This window comes from Oncorhynchus keta, chromosome 34 (genome assembly GCF_023373465.1).
Source record: "Oncorhynchus keta strain PuntledgeMale-10-30-2019 chromosome 34, Oket_V2, whole genome shotgun sequence".
NCBI classification, from domain to species: Eukaryota; Metazoa; Chordata; class Actinopteri; order Salmoniformes; family Salmonidae; genus Oncorhynchus; species Oncorhynchus keta.
Window position 1 is genome coordinate 23,788,225 of NC_068454.1, and position 15,230 is coordinate 23,803,454.

General features: G+C 45.8%; 1 protein-coding gene across 4 annotated transcripts in view; it reads right to left on the reverse strand.

Moving 5' to 3' along the window:
* Positions 1-15,230, reverse strand: part of LOC118371335 (A-kinase anchor protein 11-like) — a 37,051-nt gene that overhangs the window by 5,144 nt on the left and 16,677 nt on the right. For 3 of the 4 annotated variants that reach the window (XM_052493478.1, XM_052493476.1, XM_052493477.1), the window contains exons 7-11: positions 11,465-15,153; positions 11,173-11,331; positions 10,762-11,066; positions 6,398-6,544; positions 4,608-4,691 (exon numbers count right to left, since the gene is read on the reverse strand). In XM_052493478.1, the coding sequence (XP_052349438.1) occupies positions 4,608-4,691; positions 6,398-6,544; positions 10,762-11,066; positions 11,173-11,331; positions 11,465-15,153 (4,384 nt within the window). The remainder of the gene's footprint in view (positions 1-4,607; positions 4,692-6,397; positions 6,545-10,761; positions 11,067-11,172; positions 11,332-11,464; positions 15,154-15,230) is intronic. The other variant, XM_052493479.1, reaches the window with a different exon arrangement.

A 15,230-nucleotide genomic window follows, 5' to 3' on the forward strand; every position in this document is an offset into this window, starting at 1 on the left:
TATCTCTACTGTATATTCACTACCGGTCAAACGTTTTAGAACACCTACTCATTCATGGGATTTTCTTTATTTTCACATTGTAGAATAATAGTGAAGACATCAAAACTATGAAATAACACATATGGAATCATGTTGTAACCCAAAAAAGTGTTATACAAATCCAAATGTAAGATTCTTCAAATAGCCACCCTTTGCCTTGACAGCTTTGCACACGCTTGGAATTCTCTCAACTAGCTTCACCTGGAATGCTTTTCCAACAGTCTTGAAGTTCCCACATATGCTGAGCACTTGTCGGCTGCTTTTCCTTCACTCTGCGGTCCGACTCATCCCAAACCATCTCAATTGGGTTGAGGTACAGGGATTGTGGACACCGGGTCATCTGATGCAGCGCTCTCCATCACTCTCCTTCTTAGCCCTTACACAGCCTGGAGGTGTGTTGGGCCATTGTCCTGTTGAAAAACAAATGATAGTGGGACTAAGCGCAAACCAGATGGGATGGCGTTTCGCTGCGGTAGCAATGCTGGTTAAGTGTGCCTTGAATTCTAAATGAATCCCAGTGCTGCCAGCAAAGCACCCCCACACCATAACACCACCTCCTCCATGCTTTACGGTGGGAAATACACATGCAGAGATCATCCGTTCACCCACAAAAGGACATGGGGTTAGAACCAAAAATCTCCAATTTGGACTCCAGACCAAAGGACAATTTTCCACCGGTCTAATGTCCATTGCTCGTGTTTCATGGCCCAAGCAAGGATCTTCTTTATATTGGTAGTCTTTAATAGTGGTTCATTTGCTGCAATTAAACCAATAAGGCCTGATTCACACAGTCTCCTCTGAACAGTTGATGTGGAGATGTGTCTGTTACTTTAACTCTGAAGCATTTATTTGGGCTGCAATTTCAGAGGCTGGTAAATCTAATGAACTTATCCTCTGCAGCAGAGGTAACTCTGGGTCTTCCTTTCCTGTGGTGGTCCTCATGAGTGCTAGTTTCACCATAGCTCTTGATGGATTTTGCGACTGCACTTGAAGAAATTTCCAAATTTCTTGAAATGTTCCGTATTGACTGACCATCATGTCTTAAAGTAATGATGGACTGTCGTTTCTCTTTGCTTATTTGAGTTGTTCTTGTTATAATATGGACTTGATCTTTTACCAAATAGGACAATCTTCTGTATATCACCCCTACCTTGTCACAACAACTGATTGGCTCAAACGCATTATGAAAGAAAGAAATTCCACAAATGTAACTTTTAAACAAGGCATACCTGTTAATTGAAATGCATTCCAGGTGACTACCTCATGAAGCTGGTTGTGAGAATGCCAAAAGTGTGCAAAGCTGTTATAGCAAAAGGTGGCTATTTGAAAAATCTGACATAAAATATAATTTGATATGTTTAACACTTTTTTGGTTACTACATGATTCCATATGTTATTTCAGTGTTGATGTCTTCACTATTATTCTACAATGTAGAAAATAGTTTTAAAAAATAAAGAAACCCTTGAACGAGTAGTAGGTGTTCTAAAACTTTTGACTGGTAGTGTATACATAATGCAAATATTTACAGTGTGATGTGCCAAGCGGCAAACCTATAAAAATACATCTACAGTTGTACATTTATTTACAGATCCCAGGGCAACAGATTCCATTACACTTGGATCATTAACCTCTCCCATTGTCTAGCCTATACTGTATACAGATATGACTTTCCTCCTGGAGTAGGTTGGGCTCTCTCATTGTACTGTCTACTGGCTAGATATCCCTTACTGCAGGACTAGGGTGGGAGGTCTAACTGAGTCTGTTGTCATCAGTTTCCACTAGTTGAGGAGAGTCTGAGGAGAGCTCTGGTCAGGGTGCCTGCCTCACTCAGACATGCAGCATGCAGACAAACAGAGAAACCAGCTTCAGCCCTTTCCACAGCTACTAGTAGGCTTACGCATACACACGTAAACACACACGTAAATACACACGTAAACACACACGTAAACACACACGTAAACACACACGTAAACACACACGTAAATACACACGTAAACACACACGTAAACACACACGTAAACACACACGTAAATACACACACGTAAATACACACACGTAAATACACACGTAAACACACACGTAAACACACACGTAAACACACACGTAAACACACACGTAAACACACACGTAAATACACACGTAAACACACACGTAAACACACACGTAAACACACACGTAAACACACACGTAAACACACACGTAAACACACACGTAAATACACACGTAAACACACACGTAAAACACACGTAAACACACACGTAAACACACACGTAAACACACACGTAAACACACACGTAAACACACACGTAAACACACACGTAAACACACACGTAAACACACACGTAAACACACACGTAAACACACACGTAAACACACACGTAAACACACACGTAAACACACACGTAAATACACACGTAAACACACACGTAAACACACACGTAAACACACACGTAAACACACACGTAAACACACACGTAAATACACACGTAAACACACACGTAAACACACACGTAAACACACACGTAAACACACACGTAAACACACACGTAAACACACACGTAAACACACACGTAAACACACACGTAAACACACACGTAAACACACACGTAAATACACACGTAAACACACACGTAAACACACACGTAAACACACACGTAAACACACACGTAAACACACACGTAAACACACACGTAAATACACACGTAAACACACACGTAAACACACACGTAAACACACACGTAAACACACACGTAAACACACACGTAAACACACACGTAAATACACACGTAAACACACACGTAAACACACACGTAAACACACACGTAAACACACACGTAAACACACACGTAAACACACACGTAAACACACACGTAAACACACACGTAAACACACACGTAAACACACACGTAAACACACACGTAAACACACACGTAAACACACACGTAAACACACACGTAAATACACACGTAAATACACACGTAAACACACACGTAAACACACACGTAAACACACACGTACAATGGCAAAAATATGTGACCCCTTTGGAAATACCTGGATTTCTGCATAAATTGGATCTGATCATCTAGGTCACAACAATAAGACAGACACGGTCTGCTTAAACTAATAACACACAAACAATTATACGTTTTCATGTCTTTATTGAACACACAGCATAAACATTCACAGTGCAGGGTGGAAAAAGTGTGTGATTGGATTTAATAACTGGTTCACCCTCCTTTGGCAGCAACAACCTCAACCAAACGTTTTCTGTAGTTGTGGATCAGATCTGCACAACGGTCAGGAGGAATTTTTTCCTCTCCACACATAGTGTTGTTTTCCTTCCAAACAACTCAACTGTAGTTTCATCTGTCCACAGAATATTTTGCCAGAAGTGCTGTGGAACATCCAGGTGCACTTTTGCAAACTTCAGACGTGCAGCAGTGTTTTCTTTGGACAGCAGTGGCTTCTTCTGTGGTGTCCTCCCATGAACACCATTCTTGTTTAGTGTTTTACGTATCGTAGACTCGTCAACAGAGATGTTAGCATGTACCAGCAGGTAACAGGGATTTCTGTAAGTCTTTAGCTGACACTCTAGGATTCTTCTTAACCTCAATGAGCATTTTGCGCTGTGCTCTTGCAGTCATCTTTGCAGGACGGCCACTCCTAGGGAGAGTAGCAACAGTGCTGAACTTTCTCCATTTATAGACAAGTTGTCCTACCGTGGACTGATGAACAGCAAGGCTTTTAGAGATACTTGTGTAACCCTTTCCAGCTTTATGTAAGTCAACAATTCTTTATCTCAGGTCTTCTGAGATCTCTTCTGTTCGAGGCATGGTTCACATCAGGCAATGTTTCTTGTGAATAGCAAACTCAGATTTTGTGAGTGTTTTTATAGGGCAAGGCAGCTCTAACCAACATCTCCAATCTCGTCTCATTGATTGGACTCCGGGTTAGCTGACTCCTGACTCCAATTAGCATTTGGAGAAGTCATTAGCCTAGGAGTTCACATACTTTTTACAACCTACACTGTGAATGTTTAAATTATGTATTCAATATAGACAAGAAAAATATAATAATTTGTTTGTTATTAGTTTAAGCACATAATGTTTGACTATTGTTGTGACTTAAATGAAGATCAGATCAAATTTGATGACCAGTTTATGCAGAAATCCAGGTAATTCCAAAGGGTTCACATACTTTTTCTTGCCACTGTACACACACAGATTACATTGCCTAGGTTAATTCCACTAGTGTGCCGACAAAGTGGGGACACACTGTGACAAAGACATGCTCTGTCCTCTATGGTTATCTAGAGGGATCTGTAGAGGGTAGAAGCTGTTGTCTCAAACACAGACACACAGTCACATTCTACAGCTTTGCTGATCACAGCTCTGACATCATGCAGTGATTAGGGGGCATAAGCAGAAGTTGGCCCTAACTACTGAGACCGGGTCAGATGATGTAATGGTAAGGGTTAGGATATGGGGATAGGATCTGACCCTAGATCTGGAGCTATAAAGAGACTAGCGGTTAGAATTAGCACGGTTAGCTGTATGTACGGACCGACCTGTCAGAGGGAGAGAAGGACAAGCGGTCTTCATACACCTCTCCCTCTAACCCCAGGCTGCTCCAACTACTGCTGTTCCCATTGCTGCAAGAGACAAGACCATTGCTCAACCCTGGCAGCTAACACTGGGCACAAACAAACACACAGTCTGAGGTGTTGGAAACACAAAGGTCTCTTACCTGGCAAAAACAAGTCATCCATTATTAATGTTGTCCATATAAAATGTGAGGCTTCGTCCTGAAAGAACTTTCAATCAAAGCAACAACTGATGACTGCTAATTATGTGAGATCACTGCATTCTCCACCAGGACATCCATCACAACACAACATCTATCACTGTAATTAGTCCCCATTACCAGGCTGGCTGGTACCTGCTCTGGTATGTAGAGAATGATGTGGAAATCTAAAAATAACTCCATCTATGTCAATTAGCTCATTAATGACCCAGCTAAGATAGAAGTGTCTCTTGAGCTGTGGTTTGTGAGAGTGGTATGCTGAAAGGTCGTTCAAAGTTTGAATACTTTCCAAATGAAGCCGTTCCTTTCCTGGGTTATTTTGTTGACAAATGGGAGATGGTTGGATACGTCTTTTGAAGGGAGAGAGGCTAATGAATTACACATGGATGGACTTTGTTCCTGTGAAAAGGGCCTGGGGCAGAGAAAGAGACAGGCTGCTACAGACACAACCTTTAGAAAATATTATGATACTTTCACTAGGCTGTTGGCCAAAGTAACTAGCTGATCTCCCCACAGTCTCCTTTTCACTATCTGGGGAGAGAAGTGTACATGTGTACTGGGTCTGTAAAATAAGAGATAGCAGGCTGAGACTTGGAATGTCAAGAACTCTACTCCTATCCTGAGACTATAGACTGGTGAGACCATGTCACTCTCAGAGCATTACACCAGATTCACACCAACAGACCAGTGTGTGTGTGTGTGTGTGTGCGTGTGTGTCTATCAGAAAGGAAAAGCCAGTTCTCTTAAAGCTTGACATTATCCTTATGCAGTTACTCAAACAATCTCAGCAGAACTCGGCATTTAACAGCCATTTAAAATCTATAACATTGACACGAGGAGAGACTAGATTTGCTCAAATCAAAGTTAATCGTTTCATGGCAGGGGAAGGTATTAGATCCCTCAAACTCAACACTGGACCTCAAAGCCAGTTCCATTGTGTTTTCTTAATCGTTCACCTCCAACCAGGCACCGATTTAGACCTGGTTAGAGTGTAATAGCACTATTCTAGAGGTTCCCAAATGATACATTCTGCTGTCAGTGACCTAGTGACTTCATATCCTCCAGTGGCCTGCTAACGTCAGCCTGACAGGCAACATGGAGGAACCTGTCTTGTACCGATCTCAACTCAGTCTCACAGGATCAAAACAGCTTATCACTAAATCACCACAGCCACCTTAAAACAACATGGGAAACACCATTTGACCTCTCAACTGAAAAAAAATACACCTATTTCTCATTGGCAGTGGAGCCAAAACGGTGATAACTGACTTGCATTCATTAGTTTCAGCATTCATTTAAGTCTAGGCTGAATGCCACAACCATAGTCGAAAGCTCTACTACTCATATCTATCCATCTGTGGACATTGAACATGGGTTAGAGTCATTCGCTGGTGTGAGAGAGACAACAGTGCTCAAAGACAATAGAGAAGTGTTTCAAGAGGTGAATCATTAGTCAGCTAATCTAGACTAGAGACATTTAATTTAGCCTTCAGAGAAACTAAAAGAACAGAGCAGAATAGTTTGAGACTACATGATGTTCTGTGTGTTCTCTACCTGTCGCTGAGGTGCAGGAAGCTGCTGGTCTCGTCAGGGTGTTCGTCCTCGAAGCTGAGGCGGGACCAGCTGCCCAGGCTGTCATCTCCCACACTCAGACTGAGCTGCTGGGACACAGAGGACTCTGTGGCCTCCCTGCCTGGGAAACTACCACAGGGACAGGGGAGGGAACCAGACACATTAATAAATCAGTTTTATACACAGAAATACACATTCGTAACAGTATCAACATAGGGACTCAGAGAATAGTTAGTTATCAAGATGGTGAACCCCTTCTTGGCTCCTTTACTATGTTTGTGTAATCTGGTCAAATACGGAAATAAAAAATGTTTGGACTCACTCTACAATGAATTGCCCAATATGGTGCGTCACAAGAACTTGCCTTACCTATTACTAACCATTGCAGTTAACCCATAAGGAAACCCATGTGAACAGTCATGTAAAGTTACAGGAATTGTCTCCGCATGTGGTTGTACTCTGCAACATTAGCGCTGGTCACAGAGTGGTGATGTTGTGTCTTAAAAACTGTAAAAAAGGAGAGCCACACACTCTAGGAGCTCAGATGCAATCATTTAACCTAATAACCAACGTTGACAGACAATCTTTCTTCATCAGGGTATAATGACAAACACTGCGTGTCACTAGTTTATATAGTGTCAAAGGAAACACACAGGTGTCTGTAATCATGGATAGATTTGGCTTGATTCCATTGGTTGATTTATAGATAATAGAACATAAAAAGCATGAATGAATAACATACGATCATAGATACCATTTGGCTACATAGGCCTATAAATATTTACAATGGATAGTAGAATCACAGTAATCACAAGAATGGCTTCAGATCAAAGTCTACGTTGAGACTGAATGGAGCAAGGGTCTGTAAATTAAAGATCCAGGCAGCCTCTCGTTTTAACAATACATTGTCAAGGTCACCCCCTCACACAGGGTGATGTGTTCGATGCTGAAATAGCGAAGGTTTGCTTCCAAAAAGTGGGCCGCAGCAGGGTACGTCGAGTTTTTGCACCTAATGGAGCTACGAAGCACCGAAATTCATACATTTAATTCGCGCTTCGTTTTACCCAAATCATGTTTACCACAAGGACACGTACAGTGGCAACAAAAAGTATGTGACCCTTTAGAATGACCTGGATTTCTGCATGAATTAGTCCTAAAATTTGTTCTGATCTTCAACTAAATCACAACAAAAGACAAACACGGTCTGCTTAAACTAATAACACACAAACAATTATACGTTTTCATGTCTTTATTGAACACACAGCATAAACATTCACAGTGCAGGGTGGAAAAAGTGTGTGATTGGATTTAATAACTGGTTCACCCTCCTTTGGCAGCAACAACCTCAACCAAACGTTTTCTGTAGTTGTGGATCAGATCTGCACAACGGTCAGGAGGAATTTTGGACCATTCCTCTTTACAAAACGGTTTCAGTTCAGAAATATTCTTAGGATGTCTGGTGTGAACCGCTCGAGGTCATGCCACAGCATTTTCAAATGAGGTTGAGGTCAGGACACTGACTGGGCCACAGAATGCAGAAGGCGGTTGAGGTCAGGACACTGACTGGGCCACAGAAGGCAGAAGGCGGTTGTGGTCAGGACTCTGACTGGGCCACAGAAGGCAGAAGGCGGTTGAGGTCAGGACACTGACTGGGCCACAGAAGGCGGTTGAGGTCAGGACTCTGACTGGGCCACAGAATGCAGAAGGCGGTTGAGGTTCTGATGTTGGTGTGCTGTGCCATTTTTTCCTCTCCACACATAGTGTTGTTTTCCTTCCAAACAACTCAACTGTAGTTTCATCTGTCCACAGAATATTTTGCCAGAAGTGCTGTGGAACATCCAGGTGCACTTTTGCAAACTTCAGACGTGCAGCAGTGTTTTCTTTGGACAGCAGTGGCTTCTTCTGTGGTGTCCTCCCATGAACACCATTCTTGTTTAGTGTTTTACGTATCGTAGACTCGTCAACAGAGATGTTAGCATGTACCAGCAGGTAACAGGGATTTCTGTAAGTCTTTAGCTGACACTCTAGGATTCTTCTTAACCTCAATGAGCATTTTGCGCTGTGCTCTTGCAGTCATCTTTGCAGGACGGCCACTCCTAGGGAGAGTAGCAACAGTGCTGAACTTTCTCCATTTATAGACAAGTTGTCCTATAGTGGACTGATGAACAGCAAGGCTTTTAGAGATACTTGTGTAACCCTTTCCAGCTTTATCTAAGTCAACAATTCTTAATCTCAGGTCTTCTGAGATCTCTTCTGTTCGAGGTATGGTTCACATCATCATCTTCTGCACATCTATCACTCCAGTGTTAATGCTAAATTGTAATTATTTCGCCACTATGGCCTATTTATTGCCTTTACCTCCCTAATCTTACTACATTTACACACTGTATATAGTTTTTTATATTGTGTTATTGACTGTACGTTTGTTTATGTAACTGTGTTGTTCTTATCGCACTGCTTTGCTTTACCTTGGCCAGGTCGCAGTTGTCAATGAGAACTTGTTCTCAACCGGCCTACCTGGTTAAATAAAAGTGAAATAAATTAATAAACAAACATCAGGCAATGCTTCTTGTGAATAGCAAACTCAAATTGTGAGTTTTTTTATAGGGCAGGGCAAATCTAACCAACATCTCCAATCTCGTCTCATTTGATTGGACTCCAGGTTTTTTTTTACCCCCAAGCCATAAGACTCCTGAACAGGTAACCAAATGGTTACACGGACTATTTGCATTGTGTGCCCCCCCCCAACCCCTCTTTTACGCTGCTGCTACTCTCTGCTCATCATATATGCATAGTCACTTTAACTATACATTCATGTACATACTACCTCAATCAGCCTGACTAACCAGTGTCTATGTAGCCTCGCTACTTTTATAGCCTCGCTACTGTATATAGCCTGTCTTTTTACTGTTGTTTTATTTCTTTACTTACCTATTGTTCACCTAACACCTTTTTTTGCACTATGGGTATAGAGCCTGTAAGTAAGCATTTCACTGTACGACACCTGTTGTATTCAGCGCACATGACAAATTAACTTTGATTTGATGTTAGCTGACTCCTGACTTCAATTAGCATTTGGAGAAGTCATTAGCCTAAGGGTTCACATACTTTTTACAACCTACACTGTGAATGTTTAAATTGTATATTCAATAGATAAGAAAAATACAATGTTTGTTATTAGTTTAAACACCGTGTTTGTCTATTGTTGTGAATAGCTGAAGATCAGATCAAATTGTATGACTAATTTATGCAGAAATCCAGGTCATTCCAAAGGGTTCACATACTTTTTCCTTGCCACGGTATCAGATAAATAACTGCCTTAGTGGAGCATGTGATAACGCCTTTGGAATGGCTCGCTTTCCCTGTTTGAGGGTGTTTGAAGGATCTACATTTGTAAGTGCCTTTGCATTGAGCACAGCCATTACACTTGTAGTTTTCATCCAGTAGGGGCGTGAATAGACGTTGTGCAGGGGTATTGTGGTAAATCATAGTGTACCAATTGGTCTCTGAGATTTCTGTCCCGTGAGAATACGATCAAGGGAGGGTCTGAAAATACATTACCGATACGGTCATCGGATCTTAGAATGTGCCAACGTTTGAATGATTCCCTTAATTTGTTCAGAACACTTTGAATAGCAGGTAGTAAGAACACAAGAATGCTTCTTTTTGCGAGACTGTCCTTGAGAGATCATGTCTCGATTTGTTTTGGATTTCTCTCAATGACAGTAATAATCTGACCATTTTTGTACCCCTTCTCCTTGAATTTTCTTTGCATCTCAGTCATATTTCTGTCGAAATCTGATAGTTTTTCGCAAATTCTTTTGATTGGACAGAATTGGCTGTAGGGCAAACTGTTTTTCAAGGGAGGCGGGTGACAGCTATCAACCCTGTTAGGATCAGTAGGTTTCCTGTAAAGATCAGTGTATAGAACATTATCGTCACACAAGATCAGAAGATCAAAAAACTGATTTGACGTGTCTCAGATTGCATAATAAATCTCAGGTGCTCAGAATAAGAGTTAGTAAAAGCATGGAATGCCTGGAGCTGTTTAGCATCACCCCTCCATAGAACAAAAATATCATCAGTGTACCGTTTCCACATAATAATGTTAGGCAAGAAAACATTTTTGAGAAGATTGAGAATTGACTGTTTCTCCATGTAACCCACATACACATTAGCATAGTTAGGAGCCACGGGGGATCCCATTGCAGTACCCTTTGTCTGAATTAAGAAATCATTTAGAAACATGAAGTAGTTGTGTGTGAGTACTATTTCAGCCAATGTTATAATGCATGCACCGGAAGGTAGTTATGGAAGGTTTCAATACTGGTGTTGTCACAGTGTACCTGAGGTTGGTGGTCTGGCGTGTGTTGGATAGTGCTGATGTCATGATCTCGGCGAAGCTGTACCCGTCGTGTCCGATCCCGCTGTCGGCGTTCAGGCTGGTGTTGCTCAGCTCGCGCTTGGCCCCCTCCATCGCCGTAGTGACCATCTCCTCTGCGAACACGGCCCTGCGGTCCAGATTGATGTGGATCTCAGGGATCTCAAGGCCGCACACCCCCACATCCCCTTCCAGCCTCCTCCTCTGGCCTGCTCCTCCCCCGAGGAGGTGCTGCCTGTTGGGCCGTGAGCAGAACAGACACTCCCTGACCTGGAATAACAAACAACATGCATACTCAAAGACTGTACCAAAAAACTAAAATTGGTGGGTGCTAGATCCTCATAAGTAATCCATAGAAAAAAATAGACTTCCTGACCTGGCAGTATCGGCAGGTTGTTTCCCCTAGTGCAGAGCCCACTGCTCGCCTCTCAGAGTGGAGGTGTCTGTATGGACCCTGCAGGGCTGGGTTTCCTGCCGAGGCCAGGCCCATCTCCAACGTGTCGTCCACTATGTTCCTGGCATAGTGTTCCAGGACCTGCAGAGACAAACGCTGGGAATTAGAGCAAGCTGATGTGATGCTACAATGAATCAGACTTCTTCATTCAATTTCTCCATGTTAACAGTATCTTTGCCTACTAAAATATAAATATGAAATAAACCAAACTAACCTCCATGACTCCACTGCTGTAGCCACCGTCGTACAGGCTGCCTGTGCTGTGGTACTGCCTGCTATTCCCCTCCTTGTACAGCAGGGGGCATGAGAAGGAGTTCCTGATCAGGCGCTCTGCCATGTCCTCCAGCTTGGACTTCTTATACAGACACGAGTCAGTCCGGGACTTGGGTAGTCGGACCGACGGCACACAGAGCTTGCGTGTGACGTCACAGGTGATGTTGCACGCCAACGACTCTGCGAAGTTCACCAGCTCCATGTACTCCCTCTGGCTCCCTTCATCAACGTCTCTGGAAGGAGATCTCACTCTCCCTGCTTCGTCCCTGGGTATGAATGGCTCGGCATTGGGTCCCCTGCAGCCATTCTGCTGGAGCCTCCTGGAGGAGTGGTGCCTGGAGGGTCTCTTCTTCATGTTGCGGGCAGCATGGGCCAGGCCCAGTTTGATGGAGCGATAGGCCAGGCGGCTGGCATACTGATCCAGGACCAGCTCCCTGCTGCCTCCTTCTTTCTTTAGCACCCTGATGAGGTAGCCAGCGTACTCATCTGTCACACTCTCACAGCTGGGGTAGTCAGAGGATAGACCAGAGCTGGGGGTAGAGGTGGATGGGTGGAGGACAGACGAGAGGAGGTCACTGGACCACAGTTCAGCCAGACGACCCACCCTGCAGTCCCTGCTGTGTTCACTGGGCTGGGGTTGGTGGTGGTGAGGGCATTCCCCCGACTGCTCCTGGCTGCCTTGTGTGAGCGCACTGTGGCGACACTGTCCTGACCACATTATCCTCTTCACGTCGCTGATCACCTCTCCCGCCACCTCGCCAGCGTATATCCACAGCGTGTTCAGGGTCTGCGCTGAGAACTGGGCCATGCTGTCTCTCCTCTCCTCCCTGCCCTCCACCGTCCTTCTACCTCCATCCTCCACTCCTCCCAGGGTGTCTATCTCTGTCGCCATGGAGACGATGTGGCACGCCAGGCGCTCTGCGTAATGGAGGGCTCCCTTGTCGGCCATCTTGTGTCCTCCATCCAAGAAGTTGAGCTCTGGCTGCATGCGGCTTCCTGTCTCAGTTACAGAGTTAACCCCTTCTACTCCACCCTCTTCTTCCTCCTCCTCCTCCTCGTTCCCATCTGCCTCCTCAGACAGAGACCTCATCAGTTTGAGCATGAAGTCAGCCTTGTCTGTCTCAGAGGTGGATTCTTTGGGCTCGGGCCCTGGCTGGTAGTGTGGGGTGGGAGGAGGGGTGGCAGTGGAGAACTCCTTGGCCAGCTTCTCTTTCAGCTTCTTGGAGAACTGCTTGATCTGCTTCTCCTGGGACACCTCACTGGGCTGCTTGGGGGTCGAGGGGGGTGTACCAGGGGTCCTGTTGGACTTGTGACCAGGACTGGGAACCATCTCCTCGCAGGTGGTCATCTTCCTGCCTCCCCAGCCTCCAATCTCCAACCCTGGCACCTCTAGAGTGTTCATCATCACAGGCAGGGTCTCAGCGACTGCTCTGCCAGTCTTGGAGCCTGACTCAGAGTTCACTCCTCCTGGGGGCTGAACGGGAGGGTGGAGAGAGTAGAGGGAGGTCTGGTCAGTGACACTACCCTCCTGTCCGGATGGAGGTCCCCGACCCACTATGGTCTTAGAAAGGAAGTCAGCACAGTCCTCCACCTTCTTCTTCATCTTTGTGGCAGTCATCAGTTCACATGCTTCACTCACTATCATATCCACCATGTTGCCAGAGAAGTTATGAAAGCGGGTCTTTGACAGCAGGTCAGTTTGTGTGGCAGCAGTAGCATCAGAGGAGGTTGTGGTTACCACTCTGTTCTCTGAGCTGCAGCTCCTCTTGTGGCTGGTCTTACACTGGCAGATCTCCTCTGAGTCGTGGAGGTGGGAGATGGCCTGGCCTGCCTGGGGGACCGGTACACAGCTGGCCATTCCAGACACACAGAACAGCGCCTTCTTCACCGTACAGCCACCTTCGCCTGATGGACCTGGGCCTTCCTCGGCTGGGTTAACATGGAAAGCCTGGTGGCCTGCGGCGGTACTGCAGGTGGTGTGTGTGTCGACAGCGCTGACGTAGCAGATGTTGTTCACAGAGACACTGATGGCTGCCTGGGTACTGAAGGCAACATCAGCCTGGGACAGTTCTATGAAGGCCTCCTGGAGGACAGACTCTGAGAGGTCCGAGGCATAGGAAGACACCACTTCCTCATCGTCGTCCTCCCCCACCCCGAAGGACCAATCGCTGGGGGTGAGGGGGGTGGAGGGATGGGAGAACTGACACACTTCCATCATCCCCTCAAACACCAGCTCCTCTGCCAGGTCAGCGGCAAACTGCGTCACCGTGCTGTTGAACATCTGCTTCTTCACCATCAGGAAGTCTTTCAGAGCCCCTGACACCGCCTCTCCCACCAGGAACCCAGCCAGTCCGTTGACGGCCCGTTCCTTCAGGGCGTAGGCGCGGCGCATGCCGATCTCCTGGAAGGCCATCTGGAAGACAGACGAGGTGAGTCTGGCAGCCAGGTGGCAGAGGGTGGTAGTGCAAGAGGACACTCCCTTCTGCAGGTCTCTCAGAGCGCTGCCCAGACTCATCTCTACCAAGTCTGTAGCAAACCTCTGGATGCCGTCCTTCAGAGACTGGGGCTTCTGCTGCAGCTTGGAGACAGTCACCGTCTCCTGGATCTCAGACAGCTTCATGACGTGTCCAGCCTGGTTCTGGAACTCCTTGTGACAGACACAGCTCAGGTTCTTATTGTCGTTGAGGTCCACGGGAGACTGGTATCCACACACAGAGCCCAGGATCTCCTTGGACAAACTGCTGGCAAAGTCTGAGTAGGTTTTGTAGAGGGTACAAAGGTCCTGGGGTTTCCGTAGCTCTGACATGTCTCCTACCTCTCCCTCGGTCTTCCAGAAGAAATCCAGAGCTCCTCCGTCTGCCAAAGGGCTGAAGGCTGAGGAGCTGACAGGGCTGAAGAGAAGACCTCCACTCTCCTCACAGGAGGTCCGGGCCGGCCGGGGGGAGTCAGGGGATCCGAAGGGAGAGCCAGGGGGAAGGGGGCTTCTGAGCGGGGTGGGTTTCTTCACATTGGCCGGTAGGGTGCGCTGGTCGAACCGGTGGGGGTTCATAGTGGAACAGCTTCGGGACACTTTCTTGGACCCTGACTTGCCAGTACCAGCCTCAGAGTACTTCTTCTTCTGGTCTAGGCCGGTGGGAGAAATGGAAGATGTCGGGTCTAGAGGCAGAGTGAGTGTACAGCTCTCTGAGCTCAGTTCGTCTAGATCATCAAACTGGTCAAAGCTGTCGAAGAACTCGCTAACCTCAGAGTCAGAGTCCTCCACCCTGTCTGTTGGTCCCCCAGGGATCTGAGGGATGTCCAGTGTCGCTTTGAGACTCTTCTGGTAGCCAACCTCATCTAGAAAGATGATTGGACTAGGGCTTGAGCCATCCGATTCCTCTGATTCGCTGATAGGTCGTGTGGGGGAGGGGAGCTGGGCTCTTGGGCTGTAGAGTGTCCACTGGGACTCTGCTCCTCTGGAGTGCTGTACGGTAATGGACACCTCTGGGGGAGACCTGCGTTTGGTTAAGGACTTCCTTGGGGCAGAGCTGATTATGATCCTGGAACCTGATAGATCCTTGTTTCTCTTGTGGGCGGGGACAGTCTGGGAGGCCACATCACGCTGGTTTCCATGGAGATAAGAGCCATTGGCTAGGGAAAGAGACAAGAGGGATAGAGAGCAGTGGTAAACAAGGATGTCTTAATTTAAAAAACACTTCAGATTATGC